This window comes from Hypanus sabinus, chromosome 13 (assembly GCF_030144855.1).
Source record: "Hypanus sabinus isolate sHypSab1 chromosome 13, sHypSab1.hap1, whole genome shotgun sequence".
NCBI lineage: Eukaryota > Metazoa > Chordata > Chondrichthyes > Myliobatiformes > Dasyatidae > Hypanus > Hypanus sabinus.
The window spans coordinates 89,273,186-89,294,040 of record NC_082718.1 but is presented as its reverse complement, the minus strand read 5'-3'; the positions used below and the strand labels follow the sequence as shown (position 1 = coordinate 89,294,040).

General features: G+C 42.8%; 1 protein-coding gene across 10 annotated transcripts in view; it reads left to right on the top strand.

The window, feature by feature from the left end:
- cux2b (cut-like homeobox 2b) overlaps window positions 1-20,855 on the top strand; it is a 362,613-nt gene that overhangs the window by 336,979 nt on the left and 4,779 nt on the right. For 9 of the 10 annotated variants that reach the window (XM_059988140.1, XM_059988138.1, XM_059988137.1 and 6 more), the window contains 3 exons: window positions 5,283-5,471; window positions 9,528-9,801; window positions 16,508-20,120. In XM_059988140.1, coding sequence (XP_059844123.1) covers window positions 5,283-5,471; window positions 9,528-9,801; window positions 16,508-17,348 — 1,304 coding nt within the window. In that variant the 3' untranslated portion in view covers window positions 17,349-20,120. Of the gene's footprint in view, window positions 1-5,282; window positions 5,472-9,527; window positions 9,802-16,507; window positions 20,121-20,855 lie in introns of those variants that run through there. The other variant, XM_059988147.1, reaches the window with a different exon arrangement.

Below are 20,855 nucleotides of genomic sequence, written 5' to 3'. Positions count from 1 at the left end.
CTTAGAGAATCAGAGTGGACACCTATGTGTGGAGCCAAAAGAGATGGGGGAAATTTTGAACAATTTCTTTTCTTCGGTATTCACTAAGGAGAAGGATATTGAATTGTGTAAAGTAAGGGAAACAAGTAGGGAAGTTATGGAAACTATGACGATTAAAGAGGAGGAAGTACTGGTGCTTTTAAGGAATATAAAAGTGGATAAGTCTCCAGGTCCTGACAGGATATTTCCTAGGACCTTGAGGGAAGTTAGTGTAGAAATAGTAGGGGCTCTGACAGAAATATTTCAAATGTCATTAGAAACGGGGATGGTGCCGGAGGTTTGGCGTTTTGCTCATGTGGTTCCATTGTTTAAAAAGGGTTCTAAGAGTAAACCTAGCAATTATAGGCCTGTCAGTTTGACATCAGTGGTGGGTAAATTAATGGAAAGTATTCTTAGAGATGGTATATGTAATTATCTGGGTAGACAGGGTCTGATTAGGAACAGTCAACATGGATTTATGCATGGAAGGTCATGTTTGACAAATCTTATTGAATTTTTTGAGGAGGTTACGAGGAAAGTTGACGAGGGTAAAGCAGTGGATGTTGTCTATATGGGCTTCAGTAAGGCCTTTGACAAGGTTCCGCACGGAAGGTTAGTTAGGAAGCTTCAATCGTTAGGTTTTAATATTGAGGTAGTAAAATGGATTCAACAGTGGCTGAATGGGAGATGCCAGAGAGTAGTGGTGGATAACTGTTTGTCAGGTTGGAGGCTGGTGACTAGTGGTGTGCCTCAGGGATCTGTACTGGGTCCAATGTTGTTTGTCATATACATCAATAATCTGGATGATGGGGTGGTAAATTGGATTAGTAAGTATGCAGATGATACTAAGGTAGGTGGTGTTGTGGATAATGAAGTAGGATTTCAAAGTTTGCAGAAAGATTTAGGCCAGTTAGAAGAGTGGGCTGAAAGATGGCAGATGGAGTTTAATGCTGATAAGTGTGAGGTGCTACATTTTGGTAGAAATAATCCAAATAGGACATACATGGTAAATGGTAGGGCATTGAAGAATGCAGTAGAACAGAGTGATCTAGGAATAATGGTGCATAGTTCCCTGAAGGTGGAATCTCATGTGGATAAGGTGGTGAAGAAAGCTTTTGGTATGTTGGCCTTTATAAATCAGACCATTGAGTATAGGAGTTGGGATGTAATGTTAAAATTGTACAAGGCACTGGTAAGGCCAAATTTGGAGTATTGTGTCCAGTTCTGGTCACTGAATTATAGGAAAGATGTCAACAAAATAGAGAGTACAGAGAAGATCTACTAGAATGTTACCTGGGTTTAAGCACCCAAATTACAGGGAAAGATTGAACAAGTTAAGTTTTTATTCTTTGGAGCATAGAAGGTTGAGGGGGGACGATAGAGGTATTTAAAATTATGAGGTAGATAGATAGAGTTGACGTGGATAGGCTTTTTCCATTGAGAGTAGGGGAGATTCAAACAAGAGGACATGAGTTGAGAGTTAGGGGGCAAAAATTTAAGGGTAACACGAGGGGGAATTTCTTTACTCAGAGAGTGGTAGCTGTGTGGAATAAGCTTCCAGTAGAAGTGGTAGAAGCCGGTTCGGAATTGTCATTTAAGGTAAAATTGGATAGGTATATGGACAGGAAAGGAAAGGAGGGTTATGGGCTGAGCGCGGGTAGGTGGGACTAGGTGAGAGTAAGCGTTCGCCACGGACTAGAAGAGCCAAGATGGCCTGTTTCCATGCTGTAATTGTTAAATGGTTATATCTTAAATAGTTAAATTAAGTAAGTAGTGCTAAAATAGAAATGAAAAAAGTCATGAGGTAGTGTTCATGGGTTCAATGTCCATTCAGAAATTGGATGGCAAAGGGGGAAAAAGCTCTTCCTGAATTGTTTTATGTGCTTCTATGCATCCTCTCTGATGGTAGCAATGAGATCAAGGCATGACCTGGGTGGTAGGTATCCTTAATGATGAACCTTTTTGAGGCACCACTCCTTGAAGATGTCCTGAATACTACAGAGGCCAGTGCCCACGATGGAGCTGACTAAGTTTGCAACTCTCTGCAGCTTGCTTCGATCCTGTGCGGTAGCCACCACCCATACCAGACAGTGATGCAGCCAGTTCGAATGCTCTCCATGGTACATCTGTAGAAATTTTTGAGTGTATTTGGAGACATACCAACTCTTCTCAAACTCCTAATGAAACGTAAGCACTGCCATACCTTCTTTGCAGTTTCATCTCTGTGTTGTTGCCAGGTTAGATCCTCAGAGATGTGGACACCCAGAAACTTGAAATTGCTCACTCTTTCCGCTCCTGATCCCTCTATGAGGACTGGTGTGTGCTCCCTTGTCTTACCCTTTCTGATGTCCACCATCATTTCTTTGGTCTTTCTGATGTCGAGTGCAAAGTTGTTAATGTAACAACCACTCAATCTGCTGGGTATCTTTGCAGAGTTAACATTACAGAGCAAGGGTCATACATCATTGACCTGAAGCATCAGTTTCCCACAGATGCTGCCTGACCTGCTGAGTATTTCAAGCCTGTATTGATTTGGTGGAGGTGTTTAGAATTGTGAAGGGTTTATACTAACTGTTGGTACAGAAGATGTTACTGAGTTACTGAAAGGGTCAGACACCGGAGGGGGGTGCTCAGGGTTAATGTATTCAGCAAAAGAAGCAGAGGCAGTGGAAAGTCATATTTTATGCAGCAGTTTGCTGAGATTCGGAATACACAGCCTGAGTGCTCAGTAGGAATAGATACAGTAGGCTTTGAAATGGGGTCCGGTAAATCCTGGAGGAAGAACCTTGAGGAGACTCGGCGAGTGGGCAAGGAAAAGGGATTAAATTCCGGCTCTTTGAAACATCACCATCCGTACCGTACAGTTCCATCTTAAGTGAATGCTTATGATCACACTACACTATTTAGGAAGAACAAAGAGATTTTTAGTGTCTTGGCCAATATTTACTTATCAAGTAAAATCTGTAAAATAGATCTGGTTGTTTTCTGTTGTTGCGTATAAACTTTGCTATGCAAAACCCAGCAAAGAAAATATTTCAAAACATTTTATATAGTCTGTGTACAACTTTGGGCCATCTGAAAGTGGTGCATAAATGCATTTTTGTATTCACTGAAAGCACTTGGGTAACAAACGAGTCTATGGATCTCTTCATTAGATCTCTGCTAATGATGGGTGGGTGGGGTACAGGAATCTGGTAAAACCCAAGTTTACCAGGCAGCAACGAGAAAAGAGCACGGCCTGAGTGGTTGGAAAGCTGCTCAGTTTGGGATTTTCAAATTGCGATTGGGAAGATTTAGAAGGTACCAAAATTGGGTTTCTGTTCCTGCCGTTTTGCTAGCCCTCTCTTCTGAATCAGTACAATGATAATATAATCAGTGGAAGAATTCAGTGGGTCAAGAAGCATATGTCAACATCTTCAGTTAAGATCCAGCATCCATGTTTTTTCCTTCCATTCTCCTTTGTTGTTTCCCTTGTGTATGGCTTCATGTTTAACCTTTGCACTTTGACCTTCATATTTAAATTGTTCTGAGCAGTCAGAGATCCAGTTGTTGTTTTGGCATGAGTAATTTTGCAGATAACCTTATCATTTAAACAATAATTCTTCAGTTGCCAAGAAGATATAATGAATTAATGGGATTTAATGAATCTTATTGGCGTCTGTATGTGCATGTCTACGGGTTTCATGGCATTGGGCCATGTCTGAACATTATTCTTTGGCAAGAGCAAAAATAACCAATCATGAACATGGGGAGGGGGGTGGGGGGAAGCAAAATGGATTGGATGCTATCGATGCAAAGCGGTGAATGAACATTCAAAATGTTTGAAATATCAACTCCTATCTCCCATTATACTCAGCATTTGCCATTGCAAGTACGTTTGTAGGTTTTCCAGTAAAGTGAACCAGAAAAAGTTACTGTACAAGGAATTGAGATTGTGGGGTAATCTCTTGAAGGCCCATGCAGTTCTGGGGAATATTTATGATGAAGGCCACACACTCGGTTTGTACTTGTCTCTGTTTCGCTGGCTGCTAAAACCTCCACTAAGCTGACTGCAAGAGGGTCTCCAGAACCATTGAAGTTTCTTTGTTGTGTGTGTGCACGAGTTATTAGAGCAAATCAGATACGAACTCTGACATTTACTGAGATAATGCGCCTGAAGAGAACAATTCGAGGCAGTGCCTTGTCTTTCATGTGTTGTTTCTGTTCCAAATGCAGCTTTCTGCTTTGAATTTTAGCCCCTTTAATCTCTTGTTTTGTGCTGTTTTCTAAATGCTTACAGAGGCTGTGTTTGTTTACATTAACATCAAAGTTAAAAAGCTGTTTATTGTACATAGTAGACTTCTGGGAAGAACTGTACCAACTTGAGAGAGTATTGAATAAAAGTTTAAAGATGATTAAATTGGGCAGCAAGCTCAGTGCCCAGGAGAGAAATAATTCATTTACAGAACAAACCCAAATTGTTTCAGTCGTTTGGTTTTCAGTATTTTATTGTGTGCGTGTCATAAATCTCCATGCACTAAACAGATGGCCTTTCTAAAGTTCATCTACACTTTTCAAAGATTTCTGTGGTATTTATTATTCATCTGCTAAGGAAAGCAATTTTACTTATTTTCCAGAGGAAATAAAAAGCAGATACTGTAGCTTCTTTACATTTTTCAGTTGTAGATAGGGGCTGTCCACGTCTGCATCCATCTTGTAGTAACCTGTCATAAGGTGTGACCAGTGCGCAGGGTAGCTTCAACACTGGCACTTCCTGCAACACTTTGCCCCCAGACCATTTTGATTTAAAAAAAACCCTATTACAAAATAACCCGCGGCAGGCAATGTCACATGTAGATAAGTTTTAAAACCTGCCCATTGGTTTGTAATTAATTTTCATTCAGGCGGAGATTTCTGAGTCAAGCTTCTCAGAAAAGTAACCATTAGATTTCTGATGGTTCAGGGAAGATTACCCAGTTGATAGAAAGTTCTCTCCTGTTGTTGTGCTTCCCATGAACCAAATATCATGTTTTAGTTGGTGTACTTCCTCTATCCATAAACAGTGCACCCAACCCAGCATGAACAGTGCCAAGGGAAATCAGATATTAATCAGCGTGATCCACATGCTGAAGTGGTTCCAGTGATGGACGTGTCATGCCATGCATCCTTGGAGAAAGTTGTGTAATTCATTGCTGTTTTCAGACTTTAAAACATGAGTAACTTAATGTTATTTTCTCTTCTTCCCCCCCCCACCCCCTGCACTCTGACACAACCACCCCTCCCAGGTCAAAGGTTATTTGGAGAGAGCATTTTAGGACTGACGCAAGGCTCTGTCTCGGACTTGCTCTCGCGACCCAAGCCCTGGCACAAGCTGAGCTTGAAGGGGAGGGAGCCGTTCGTTCGCATGCAGCTCTGGCTGAATGATCCCTTCAATGTGGAGAAGTTGCGGGACATGAAGAAAATGGAGAAGAAAGGTAACCTGTCTTCAGAGCGCACCGCCTGCTTTGTGCAATGATGAGTAACTTCTGCGTTGTTCCCCATTCTTGTGCTTCTGCTAATTGTAGGATTAGCTTTGAACTGATGAGACTAATGCAGGTGTATTTTGTTTGTCCAAGTCCTTCCAATTTCCCACGACATGGGTGTGCTATTCAGTCCCATTCCTAGTTGTGGTCTTATTCAAGTTGGATAAAGGTACTACTTCATAACGCAATATACAGCCTATCTTCTCTCATTGATCAGACAACATGGTAGCATAGTGGTTAGCACAGCGCGTTCCGGTACCAGCGACCCAGGTTCAATTCCCACCTTTGCAGTTTGCACGTTCTCCCCGTTATTGTGTGGGTTTCTTCCAGGTGCTGTGGTTTCCTCCCACAGTCCAAAGGCAGACCGGTTGGATGTTTAATTGGTTATTGTAAATTGTCCTGTGATTAGGGTAGGATTAAATCAGGGGACTGATGGGCGCCGTGGCTCGAAGAGCTGGGAGGGCCTGTTCTGCACTGTATCTCAATAAATAGATAATCTACTGAAAGCCTCTGCAGTATACCTCCTCCAACTTACATCTGCTTTTGGTTCAAGAGTTATTTGATTGTCAGCAGAGTGAAGAGATTACTAGGTATGTTCTTTTTAAGAAGTGGTGGTGTGGAGATGTGTCTCTACCAAAGGAGGTATAGGGTGCTCCTTCCCTCTGCTAGCCTGCAGGTCACCCTCGGGCAAGGTGTAGCACCTGCTTAGACCCCGATCAGGGTCACGTGAAACCGTAGGAGCAGGTGGTGGACGGTCGCACGAGCAGCCGGTGCAGATCACAAGCCCTGGTTATGTGACCAGGCAGACAATCTCTGAATAATAGCTGGGGTAACCGCTTTGTAAAGACTCTGCCCAGAGGAAGGTAATGGCAGACCACTTCTGTAGGAAAAGCTTGTCAAAAACAGTCATGGTCAACAGGTGGAAGACCATGATCACCCACGTCATACGACACAGCACATGCTGACCGATGATCATGGACAAGTTCAAGAACTTAAGTGGAAAATCCTAGCAACAGCTGACAGATCTGACAGCTTCAGCGGAAAAGAAACAGAGTTTATATTCTTCGTAAGAATGGGAAAAAGAAGAAGACGAGCCCAAATACCACTCGCTTGTTCTATGCCCAACCTACCGCACTATATTCAGTCCTCACGGTGGGGTGAAGAAACCAAACACAGATCAGGTGATTCCTCTGTGAAGCGTCTGTGTTCTGTCTGCCGGAGACAAATCTGAGCTTCCAATTTCTTACCCCTTTAATTTTCCTTCCTGCTCCCTCTCCATACTGACCCTCTTTGTCCTAGCAAGGCATAGTATGCGTAGGTTGGAAGTACAGCACCTTATCTTTCACGTGGATATGATGCAGTTTAGATGAAATTTTTTTTTTAGATAAATCAAAAAAAGCCCCATAAAAGGGACAGGTGAGAAGAGTAAAGATGAGAGATGCACCAACTCTCTGCTTTTGCCAATTTGACCCCTGTGCCTGAGAGTTTTGGTCACATTCTGACTCGAGAGAGAGCTCAGCTTAGTCAGGTGTAGAGAAGCAACACACACACGCAAACTGCTGGAGGAACTCAGCAGGCCAGGCAGCATCCATGGAAAAGATACGACATTTCGGGCCGAGACGCTTCATCAGGGCCTGTCATAGGTAGAGTGGATATTTCCTGTAGTGGGTGAGTCTAGGACCACCCCAGAATAATAGAGGGTTGTCTATTTACAGCAGAGATGAGGAGGTAGAGGTACCTTAGGTAGAGGGTAGTGAATCTGTGGAATTCATTGCCACAGACAGCTGTGAAAGCCAAGTCATTGAGTATAATTAAAGCAGAGATTGATAGGCTCTTGATTAAGTAAGGGTGTCAAAGGTCACGGGGAGAGCAGAGGCCAGTCTTGCTGGGGTGTGATCTGCCTCAAAGGCTGACTGCTGCTTTGAAGCAGGATTGGGATTTATGATGTGAAATTAGTTGTTTTGCAGCAGCCGTGTAGTGCAAGGTTATAAAATTACTAAAGCAAATAGTGCAATAAAAAGGAACGATGAGATATTAATTGTGGACCATTCAGAAATCTGGTGGCTGAGGGGAGGAAGCTGCTTCAGAATCATTCTGTCTCCTGTACCTCCTCCCTGATGCTAGTAACAAGAAGAGGGCAAGTTCCGGATGGTGAGGGTCCTTGACTGAAAGGGATTCATATTTACCTAGACTTCCCTCTTATCATATGAACTGTGGACTTCCATGATAACTGGACTATTGCCCCATAGTATTTTACTGCATATCGCTCCTTCCTTGCCTTGGGCCTTTTCCATTCCCTTTGCACTGTCTCTTTCTATAACACCATGCTCTACGTTTTTGACATGAGCATGACAGAAGCTGCCCATTGCAAGATAACATTCGGATTATATTATCCCCAAGCTCCAAGTACTGATGGAGTTCCCATCAATGTCTGCCAATTTTAGGGATTCAATCAAAACGAAAGAGGCTGGGTCTTGGCAGGAGCAGAGTGCTAAGTCCTGTGGGGCTCATTTACCCTGAATGACCCAAGGAATATATCAAGCTACTGGTATTTGTCTCTCTGCCCCAAATTCTCCCTCTTGTCTCAAGGGCATTAAACTAGAACAGGGGTCTGCAGACCCCTTGCATAATACTATTGGTCCAAGGCATAAAAATCATGTTCCCTCTGTTTTTTTTTACTGCTGTGAGGACCAGCCACTGCTCTAAGCAGGAAAGTTCTGCACAGCCAGAAAACTACGCGGCATTTTAAATGTTTTTTTTTTGTAATATGCTTACTATGAATACTTAGAATGAAAATTGAAAAGTCACGTACTTTTAATTGTATTTATTAATTGAAGAGTATAATGAAATGCAGTGCAACAAAGCAAATCTTTCACATTTCTCAACCTTTTCCAGCTGCGTGGCGACGAAGGCTATGTGCGCGGGAGCATTTCTGTTATTGTGTGCCCTGCTCAGCTGAGAGGGAATGTAATCCCCAATTTTCTTTCAACAAAACAGAAGAGATAACTAATTGGTTTCGGCCCGAAACGTAGTCGTTACCTCCTCCCATAGATGCTGTCTGGCCTGCTGAGTTCTGCCAGCATTTTGTGTTTTTAGATAACTAATTATTTTATTTTCTTTGCAATCTTTTTCTATCCCTTCCTCCTCTAGTTTAATTCATCTGTAAAGCACTTGCAAGCTGTACAGGAGCCTGAATCTCAGAATATGAACTTTTTAAGTGGCAGATATGTTGTGTCACAGAAGGAGGCACCTATTCTTGAAAATGTTTATCATGCCAGTTTCCAATGGCAGCCACTACTACTGTGCTAAACGCAATTTATGATGGATGCAAAAGATGTTTCAGCAAGCCAATATGCACATCATTGTCTGCACAGAGGCTTTGCACATCATTTGTGTCTCTGTCCATCACAGGTGGAGTGTCAAGTTAAATTTCATATCTTGGATTCCAACTGAAAACACTTCGTGTTGAATACAGTGATTTGAGTATTGCCCCTGATTGTTCATGAATTAAGAGTCATTTTGCGGGGGGGGGGGGGTATATGTTCCTCAGTCTGGAGTCACCTTTTAAACCAGACTCTCTAAGTGTGACATGTCTATCCTGCAAAGAGCATTCAATGAACTAGATGGGCTTCTGTGACAATCTAGTGATTTCATGGTCACTATTACTGAAATTAACTTTTTATTCCTGATTTATTTAATTAACTGAATTAAAATTTTCCAGATGCCATGATGGGATTTCAACCTAGCCACAGGTCATTAATCGTGATTACTGGTTCAGTAACTCTTTGCCGCTGTACCCCACAACAGCCTTCCAAAATGTTTTAATGCTTGCGAGGAGAGGAATTAAACTGCTCCAACATCAGGCGTGCTCCGCACCTCTCAGAGGGCCTGTGTCTGAGAGAAGCCTGGGGCTCCAGTTTCAGGCAGGAGGGGGAGGAAGTGAATAGCAAAGAGTTGGGTGGTCTCAGCAATACGGTGCTAATTATTTGTATATTTTTTTTTCCTCAGCGTATCTGAAGCGTAGATATGGATTAATAAACACGGGATCTGACAGTGATTCTCCCAGCACCCGATCAGAATCGGCTAGCCCAAGCATTCCACACCAAGTATTCCATCATTACCAGGTGAAGAAGCCCAGGGTGGTGCTTGCTCCTGAGGAAAAGGAAGCCCTGAAGAAAGCCTATCAGTTGGAGCCATACCCCTCCCAACAGACCATTGAGAGCCTTGCAGCTCAGCTCAACCGTAAGACAAGCACGGTCATCAATTGGTTCCACAATTACAGGTCAGTGCACTGGTCAAAGGTTTATAAACAAAGCTTTGTTCTCTTTTTTTAAACCTATTTGGAAGACAGTGCATCAGAAACTGAAACAGCAGATTCTGGTGTTGAACCAAGCTTTAGATCAGAAACGTTAACTCCATTTCTCTCTCAACCTAATACTGGGTACAAGAACCTCCTCTCGTGTCCAGATGAGGCCACCCTCAGAGAGAGAGAGAGCAACACCTTATATTCCATCTGGGTCCCCTCCAACCTGATGGCGTGAATATCAGTGTCTCCTTCTGGTGAACAAACTTCAACCTACCCCTCTCCCCGCCACCACCATCCAGCTTCCTGTATTCCCACTCTGACCTTTCACTTCTTCTCACCTGCCTATTACTTCACCCTGGGTCCCCTCCTCCTTCCCTTTCTCCTGTCATCCACTCTCGTCTCCTCTGAGATTCTTTCTTCTTCAACTCTTGGCCTTTCCCACCATCACCTTCCAGCCAGCCTCCCTCTCCTCTTTTCTTATTCTGGCATCTTCTCCCTTCCTTCTCAGCTCTGAGAAAGGTTCTCAGCCTGAAAGGTAGACTGTTTACTCCTTTACATAGAGAAGGGTGTCTGCTCGGAACATCGACTGCACTTTTTTCCATTGATGCTGCCTGACCTGCTGAGTTCCTCCAGCGTTTTCTGTGTGTTACTTACCACACTTTTTGCTTCAGTTCTGATTTTTATTCTCTTTATTACTCTTCTTTTTTTATGACAACTAAAACTATTTTGTAGCATTATGAATATTTTTAGCATTGTGAAAAACAAAATAGTCGTTGCCTTGAAATGAAGGCAAGACTAACATCTGTCAATTAAATTGAGTGCCTTCGTTTTGGTATATTTTAAGGCATATATCTTGTATTCACTTTAGTGAGGTATCGTTTTAATTGTAATTGTGTTTTCATAATTTTAATGGAATCTTCCACTGCTATTTTCAGGGAAGTGGTTTGTATTTGTCATTTGGTCCAGTTTTCTGACCTTTCAACAGCTTACACTTTGGTTCCATCTTTCCATCTGAATATCTACCTAAAGGAAGTGAGGGAATTGGAATGAAATCTCAACCTGAGCCCCTGACTGAGGGCAAATCTGTTTGAACTGAAGGGAGTGGGATGTGGGAAGGTGCTTCCTCGGGAGGGTCACCTCTCCTAACTGAGGAGGTGCTCTTCTTTCTGCCTGAGGCAGCCTGGTGCACACTTGATGAACTCCTCTCAGCCACCACCTGCTCTGATGCCTTCGCCGATGTTCCCGTGGCTGGCAATCGTTGCAGTGATCATTCACTTTTTGTAGCGGGGATCTCGTATTGCAAAGCCTCAGGACTTCCCATACCCTTGGTTCGTTTATAAACTAACCAATGCTGAACTCTACACTGCCCTTTTTCTCTGGGCCCAGGATCCGAAGCTCAGTCTCTCCTGAGTCTATTGTCTTTGTGTATTAGAGCAAACAGTTCGGGCAGCCAAGCAAAGGAATTAGTCACTTGGGGGTTTCAAGATAAAAGAGTCAAGATTATTTATTGTCGTCCTTCATTACCTGAAGAACAAAATGATTGTTTGGATCTGAGGCAGCATAAAAGAACACAAAAAGCATTAAAACCACAATAACTATATGTAGAAATGCAATCCTCTAAACCAGTCTGGGTTGCTGCTGTGCTGGAAATTCAGCCGGGCTGTGATGTACCTAATGGTCAAGTAGCCTGTGGTCGTTAATGATCTGTTGTCACACATAAAATATCCTGTCAACCTGCGGGAAATACAGGAGGGTTCTGGAGCACAGATTGATAGGGCTGGAGTGAACTGAGAAAACCTGCGATGAGAACTACGCGCATCAAAGTTGAGGCAGCTTTAGCTACAAATGAGAGTTTTCCATTTTTTGTTACCACGGACCTAACGTTGACACTAAACCACTGGAAGAAGGAATGTGGCACTCAGGAAAGAGTTTACACCCCTGCCAGTCCTCTGAACCTTAGACTGACTTCTGATCTGCAGGGGAGTCTATCTCGACGCCAAATATTGAACCCTCCTGTATTTCTCTCGGGTTGATAGGAAATATTATTTCATGTATCACAACAGACAAGGATTCAATAACAGATTCCTCATAGTTCCTAGGGTTGACAATCCCAAAGGCTTATGACCCTCTTTTCACTGTTTTACTTTCTGCCTACTGAAGTCGATAGCCTCATCTACTCCAACTCCAGAAATTCTACCCACTCACTTAGCTTTGCTGTGCAGTCGGCCCTCCTTATCCGCAGGTTCTGCATGCGCGGATTCAACCAACCGCGGATCGGGAAAACCCGGAAGTTCTCTCGCCAGCACTCGCTGTTTGAGCATTGTTGGCCTCGTGTCTCGTGTACAGACTTTATTTTCTTGTCATTATTCCCTAAACAATACAGTATAACAACTATTAACATAGCATTTACATTGTATTAGGTATTATAAGTAATCTAGAGATTATTTAAAGTATACGGGAGGATGTGTGTAGGTTATGTGCAAATACTACGCCATTTTATATAAGGGACGAGCATCCGTGGGGGGTCCCAGAACCAATCCCCCACGGATAAGGAGGGCCGACTGTATGTCTTTGCAGAACCTTTGCATCAATAGATAATCTCCGTCCCTTGAGTTCTTTGTAATAGTTGAGAACCCGGGACTGACCATACTGGACCTCATTAGTTACACTTTGCTGACCTGTAAGTGATCCATTTATCCAGAACCTATTTTTTTTTTCCAAGTCAAGTCAACCTTTATTGTCATTTCGACCATAACTGCTGGTACAGTGCATAGTAAAAATGAGACAATGTTTTTCAGGACCGTGGTGTTACATGACACAGTACAAAAAACTAGACTGAACTACGTAATAAAAAAAACACAGAGAAAGCTACACTAGACTACAGACCTACACTGGACTGTATAAAGTGCACAAAAACAGTGCAGATATTACAATAAATAATAAACAGGACAGTTAGGGCAAGGTGTCAGTCCAAGCTTCGGATATTGAGGAGTCTGATAGCTTGGGGGAAGAAACTGTTACATAGTCTGGTCGTGAGAGCCCGAATGCTTCGGAGCCTTTTCCCAGATGGCAAGAGGGAGAAGAGTTTGTATGAGGGGTGCATGGGGTCCTTCATAATGCTGTTTCCTTTGCGGATGCAGCGTGTAGTGTAAATGTCCGTGATGGCAGGAAGAGAGACCCCGATGATCTTCTCAGCTGACCTCACTATCCGCTGCAGGGTCTTGCGATCTGAGATGGTGCAATTTCCAAACAGTGCAATTTTACCAGGCAGTGATGCAGCTGCTCAGGATGCTCTCAATACAACCCCTGTAGAATGTGATGAGGATGGGGGGGTGGGAGATGGACTTCCCTCAGCCTTCGCAAAAAGTAGAGATGCTGCTGGACTTACTTTGCTATGGAGCTGATGTTGAGGGACCAGGTGAGATTCTCCGTCAGGTGAACATCAAGAAACTTGGTGCTCTTTACGATCTCTGCCGAGGAGCCGTCGATGTTCAGCGGGGAGTGGTCGCTCTGTGCCCTCCTGAAGTCAACAACCATCTCTTTTGTTTTGTTCACATTAAGAGACAGGTTGTTGGCTCTGCACCAGTCCGTTAGTCGCTGCACCTCCTCTCTGTAAGCTGACTCGTCGTTCTTGCTGATGAGACCCACCACGGTGGTGTCATTGGCGAACTTGATGATATGGTTCGAGCTGTGTGTTGCAGCACAGTCGTGGGTCAGCAGAGTGAACAGCAGTGGACTGAGCACACAGCCCTGGGGAGCCCCTGTGCTCAGTGTGATGGTGTTGGAGATGCAGCTCCCGATCTGGACTGACTGAGATCTCCCAGTCAGGAAGTCTAGGATCCAGTTGCAGAGGGAGGTGTTCAGGCCCAGTATTTGATAGCCATTTTCTGTCTGTGTTAATATTATTTCTTATGTGCCGTGTCTAATGACTTGGGCGATCATGGTTGATGATTGTTCTAGGCAAATTTTTCAGCAGAAGTGGTTTGCCATTGCAGCCTTCTGGGCAGTGCCTTCACAAGACGGGTGACCCCAGCCAGTATCAATACTCCTCAGAGATTGTCTGCCTGGCATGAGCGGTCATGTAACCAGGACGTGCACCAGCTCCTCCCATAGCTTCACGTGACCCTGATCAGGGGGCTAAGCACCTTGCCCAAGGGTGATCTGTTAATATATAACCTGCAATACCAAGTGCACCCCTGCTGTAGTAACTTTCCATGCGGCAGCTGATCACATAAATGCCTTCTACAAATTCAGAAGTATTCTACAAATACAACCTGTGGTTCCTTTTATCCACACTACTTGTTACAGTTCTGAGGAGAGCTGCTGAACTGATTAAGGCTTTGATCTTTCAGTATGTAGGAAAGAGTTGTAGAAGAAAAATAACACCTTCTTTTGAATGTATTCTGTTACCACACCACTGTAGCTTGAGAAATGGACAATAGCTCAAGGATAACAGTCTTTTAAAGATTAAGAAATTAAGATAAAGGTATCAAAAGGCTTCATTCAGGAATATAGCTTGCATTAAAAGGTGAAGAATCAAGCTGGAATGTCCATGAAAGTACTTGGCCCTGAACTTTGGAGTCATTGCTGGCAACGTGGCACTCATAAGCCGTACACAGATATAAAGCTGCTCCCTCTTTCCCCTTCTCACTGTGACGTTGAATGCATCTGTATCTCAAAGGAGATTGTGGCATCCAATGATGGAAATAATCAAGAGGTGAGATCACTCATTCAGAACGAAGAACACTCAAATACATAAGAAGGTCAAAAGCACAGCTCATAATATACTTCCTAATCGTTCTGTAGCAAGTGAAATCAAAGGCAAAAGGTGTAAAATACTCTGCTGAAGGAAAGCGAACCACAGTTTTTTCTCAGGGCCAAACAAGTTGTTCAATGGTACTTGGGAATTAATACGCTCCTAATAACCAGGTTCTACTTAATTTAGGAAGGTTTAAAAACTAGTTTCCATGCTAATACTTCCGGAGTTTGTGTTGACATGAAATTCGAGAGGTCTCTGCTCCAGATTACTCCAAGTTCTTTGAAAGATTTCTGACTTTCAAAGTGAGGGAAAGTCACTTTCTGAGTTATCATCAGGTGAAATCCAAAAATGGTATCTTGCAAATCACAATCCCTTGTTTCCATTGCAACTTTTGACATGAATATCCTCCTGTCCAGTAACCCTAAACCATTGCGCCATGCAATTATGGTAAATGGATTGGGCAAAAACATTGCTGAAAGATTTTTGATAACAGGGTGCGGCGAGGAGCTCTGCAAGGTTTACTCGACTGTGCTGAACTGTTGCCATGGCGGGTAACTAATAGGCTCCTGAATCAACTGCTGCAATGACTGGCTTCGTGTCTGTGGACTCACTTCCATGAACTTCAGTTCGGAATGCTATTTGCTTACTTCTACTGTCTGCACGAGTTGTTCTATTTTCCTCTACGCATTGGGTGTTCGACAGTATTTTTTATGATTTCCATTGGGTTTCCTTGTTTCGTGGCAGCCTGTAAGGAGACAAATCTCAAGCTTGTATGAAGTGTGCATACTATGGTAATAAATGTACTTTGAAATTTGAATCTGTGCTAGTGTTTATTCTTCAATGGAGCTTCTTCCATGTCTCTTCATCTCCATCAAACATGTCCTTCTATTCACATCTGCCTGCGTACACTCAATGGCCTCTTTAAGAAGTACGTCCTGTACCTAGTGAAGTGGACACTGAGAGTATGTTTATGGTCTTCTGCTGCTGTAGCCCGTCCATTTCAAAGTTCAGTGTTGTGCGTTCAGAGATGCTGTTCTGCACACCGCTGTTGTAACATGTGCTTATTTGAGTCACTGCTGACTTTCCCTCAGCTTGAACCAATCTGGCCATTCTCCTCCGACCTCTCTCATTTTCACCAACAGAATTACCACTCACTGGATGTTTTTTTTTTGTTTTTATCACCATTTTCTTTAAACTTTAGAGACTTTTGTGCATGAAAATCCCAGGATATCAGCAGATTCTGAGATACTCAAACCACCACATCTGGCACCAACAATCATACCACCATCAGAAGTCACTTAGGTGATACTTCTTACCCGTTCTCATGTTTTAGTCTTTGAACAAAAATTGAACCTCTTGATCATGTCTGCATGCTTTAATGCATTGAGTTGCTGCCACGTGATTGGCCGATTAAATACTTGCACTTAAAATTCATTTACGGGATGTGGGCGTCACCCCCTAAGCCAGCATTTATTGCCCATCTAGTTGCCCTTGAGAGGGTGGTGACGAGCTGCCTTCTCGAACCGCTGCAGTCCCTGAGATGTAGGTACGCCCACAGTGCTGTTCGGAAGGGAATTCCATGATTTTGCCCCAGTCACAATGAAGGAACGGCAATATGTTTCCCAGTCAGGATGGTTTGTGACTTGGAGTGAGATTTCCAAATGGTGGTTTTCCCAGGTATCGGCTGCTCTCGTCCTGGTAGTGGTCGTGGGTCTGGAAATGTACCTAATAAAGTGGCCACTGAGTATATTTGAAAATGGAAAGATGTTAATTAACTGAAAAGAATTCCTGCTAACATAAGTTTTTACTCCTAGTATTTTTAGTACAGGAAAAATATATATGGAACGGATTGATCTTTTCTCATTTTGAGCTTAGCATACCCTTATTGGTTTGCTTAATGATCCTGTTTAATGGTGTCTGCAGGTCCCGTGTTCGAAGGGAAACACTTGTTGAGGATCTCCAGGAGAACGATACAGACCAGGAGCCGACCAGCTGCCAAGGGTATGCGCACCACAACAACTCTCTGAGTGGCGGCCAGCCGCAGAGTTCCGACTCGGAGCCCGAAGACAAGAAGGTTGTCTTTGCCGAAATGAAGGGCAGGCCGCCGGTGACACACGCGGAAGCCGGAACGGAGATTAAACAGGAATTCCGGGATCGCTGTGAAGAGGGGGATTATGACCACTGTGCTACCTGTTGCGTGGAAGAGAACGTAGGGAGTGCGGCTTCATCTGCGCACTTCCCTGTCGCTCTGAAACAGGATCGAGCAGGTTGTAACCATGAGATCCATTCCTTAAAAACTACCACAATCCTGCATATCCAGAATCCTCAGTGCTTGATCATTGGTACATCTAACTATGACAAGTTTCACGTTAATTCATCGGATCTCGCATCCCCAGGCAAGTCACCCAAGCCAGATGAGTACGTCTCGGTGCCTAACATGGCAGAGAGCAATGGTTTTAAAGCAATTCCTGAGCTTGCGTGTGGCGGTGTGGAGGTGGCTCTGAATTCTCCCGCTGCCTCTTCACCGGGCCTCGTGCCAGCTTCACCAGCCCCTTCCTCCTCTGCTCCCATCTCTCCCTCACCTCCCAGTGCCCCACAGGGGCCGTGCTTGATTCCTGGGACTGACAACGTTCCTTTGCAGCCAAACTCGAAGCTAACGAAAAGCATCCAGAGACGCAATGCCAAGATGGCGAACCTGAATAACATCATTCACCGCCTTGAGAAGGCAGCCAATCGAGAGGAGCCCACAGACTGGGAATTCTAATGAGCGGTTTTATTCCGGGCAGTGAACTTGACACAAAACCACAAGAGGTGGCAATTGAACTCGTCAAGAGCAGAAAGAAATTTAGATGTTTAATTTAAGTTGAGACTTGGGGAAAGCCAAAACTGCGACAGTTTGTGCAGAAAGCTTTGAACTTTTTGAATTAATTCTTCAATTAATCTTCCAGAATCACGTTTAGCATCTGAGGAAACAAATATTGACCACTATTTTAAACAAAAAAAATCAAACAACTTTTAGAAAAAGAAATATTTATTTGTACATGTCTTATATTAAGGACTGGTTGAAAACTCTGCTGTAGCAGTTTTCCTATTTGACATTAGCAACAGAATGAAAATAACAAACATTGATTTCAGTGCCATTAAATGCACACTTGAAGTCCTGTACTTTGCCACAGGAAGAGATTAAAGACTATAGTCTAAAGCCATTAAACAGCACTATGATCCAGAAGGCTGACCAAATTTGCTAGCTCATGGATAGAAATTGTTTTCTTAATTTTTGTCTTCAAGACAATTAATTCATAATTACCAGAAGTAAACTCTGATATAGTCAAGAAGACTCTAAAAATAGGAACCTCGACACCAGGAACTATGTTCTTAGTTTTGATCATGTGTTTTCAAACATTTGTAACACAGGGTGTTATGTGCAATTGTATATGTTGTAGAAATTTCTGCAATAGCCTTTCTTGAACAAGCTAAAGCATGGTACGTGATTAACTCTTCACTGCTGTTAGATATTCGCCTGTGGTGTTCTGAAGAATACCAATGTCCATTGAACAGAACGTTGCCCAGCAAAAAGAAGTAATTTTGGGAGTTTACATTTTGTGTTTGTAACTGACTATGGGACTATGAATCAAACTCAGTAAGGCAGAAGGGGCAGCTGACAAAGATCTCCGATGGAGGAGAATAAATTTCACTTCCCAAGTTGCCACGGCCGGGCGCTCAGCAACAGGACCCCGATCCTTGTGTGAGCATCTTCCAGTCCTAACAGTGCAGCTGGCCTGTTCAGATCAATCCTGATTTCTGGCCACATTTTGAAGTGTTTCTCCCCACCACCCACCTTTTTAAGATGTAGTCGATGTGATGATGTTTGGTGTAATCTCACTGCTGAAGATTGATGTGGGTTTTGGCTCTTCAGGGTTTCCTGCAGCACTTGATTTTGTCTTGCAACAGATTTAAATCCTGTTTTGCTCAAGGCTACGGTAATGCACTTGATCAGATTCAACTGATCTTTTTTATCCCTGCGTTCATCTTACCTTATCTTTTGTATTTGTAAAACAAAAACATGAAGGCTGATCCTTATCTAGCCTTTGTAGTCTTTCTCAGCACTTAGCCACTAAATACAATATATTTCCGTTGGTATTGTGTAAGAGTTTTGACATGCAGATTGATTTATTCTCTGATGCGGTGCCCCAAGTATAGTTCTTCGGGGTCGCTATTTTACATTAATTGCCTAAGATACTGCGGGCTGCAACCGTCCAAAAAGGACAACTAAAGAGCAATTCAAAGGAAGGCAAGCCATGCGCGATGAGTTTATTCCTTTCGTGACATTGTTTGTACACGTTTGAATTTAAGTGGTGTTTTATAGTTAAATCTTTAAAAGATAGCGGGTGTATTTTCATCCTCAATATAATAAAAAGTCAGAACAGTTAACATTAGATACTAAGCGAATCAGCCATTTTAAATGTGCCCCTTTTTAGGCCAAGATTCTGCAGTCTATTTGATCCGATCCTAAAATATGCATTTCGTTCCCATTATGCATGCAGGTTTACCCTGCAGATCAGTCTTGTATTAAACCAATTGTCAGAAAAATTCTGTGCAACTGTTGCTGAATTAAATGTGTGCAGGCTTCAATGTGACAGTTGAGCCAATACAATCAATGTTTAACAATCAATCTATCGAGCACGTTCAACGAGAAAGGTTGCCCTCACAAAACACTGTTTGAGGCCGGGAAATATGAACACACAGGCTAATATCACGCTTTGGATCCATAGCATTAGGTTGCTTAATGCTGGAAATCAATTTCTCTTTAAACATTCTCTACTTAGAGCTGTGGCTTGGACACAGTTCAGCAGAAGCGATGAGATTTCAATTAAATTTGTCTTTGTCACAGTCTACGATTGTTATTTACCTGTTGGTGAAGGACGAATACTCTGCCTCTCAGCTGAGGACTGGAAGGGCCAAATTATTTCAGTCAGGCAGATTTGGAACCCTCCTAAGTCTGCATTTTGACTCCAGTGGCTGGTAAGTACGTCCTGGTAAAGAAAACTGGGAATATACTCTGTAACTATTTTTTGCACACACAGTTTTTGCAATTAACAGCATATTGAATTCAATGTTTAATCAATATTAAGCATATTGAATTGAGTGTAAAGTCATTCAACATAAAGTGAAGTGGAAAGGAAGAAAGATTTCATTGAAGGAGGCGTTTTTAAAATAATCCAACTGTAAGCAAATTCTACAGAAACAATACTCCACACAGGTAGCAGTAAATATTCAGCTGCAGAGAGGTTATAATTAATCCTCAACACTGTTTAAAAATTCACAAGCCAACTACCCTTTCTGGCCTATTAAAAGAGTATCTCATGGTGAAGTACCACACATCCGTGTATTTTAAAATGTCAAATCCTGTCAAGATTCTGGCTTAACAGAACAACTCAGACAATTACTTCCTGATTCCGAAATTGAACTGTGTATCTGGTGACATTGGGACTTGCTGTCTAATTTAATTAAAAATAAATGAGTTCTGATGCTTTAATGTAACGGTACAATCCAAGCCAACAGGATTAACTAAGTACTGTCAGTGGTAGTTTATTTAATTCTTGCTCTTCCTCATCTAACTTGCTAATTCCAATTAGCAAGTAGTTTGTATTTCTAACTCTGGCTTTATTGGTAATCATTGTTATCTGCTATGCTTGGCGATACAGAGTCCACTTCACGTATCAAAGCATAATCTTTGCCTTAAAGCACAAATTCCACACATTTAATTTTGTCAATGTGATGTCAATAATCTGGGGTTTAGTCCAAAACAAGAAGTTTCGTTGTAATGGGTGTAAATTCCCTGCTGTAGTCCTCGTGTAGCTTTGCATGTTCGTCTTCACCATAGGGATTGGAAACCCATCGGGGTAATATCAAGGGACCAAAAGTGAAGGCCCTCAAGCAATCTAAAGAAAAAAAACTGAGGCTAAGGAAGTAAGGTTCAAAACTGTTTAAGCAAGTATTTTGGTTATTAAGCTTGAAATAAACTGCCCAGTACCCCAGCGATGTGGAACCATGCATCGTCGGATTTATTGGGCCCATCTTGTGTTTATCGGTTCTTTGAAAGAAACGTCCAACTTGTCCCACTCTCATCTTCGCTTGCCTTAGCCCTGCTACTCTCCAAGTGTACATTCCTGACAAGAGGAAGTCTTCAGCTGCTGGAAATCCAAAGCAACGCGCACACTTAAAATGCTGGAGTAACTCTGCAGGCCCGGCAGCAGCTATGGAAAGAAAT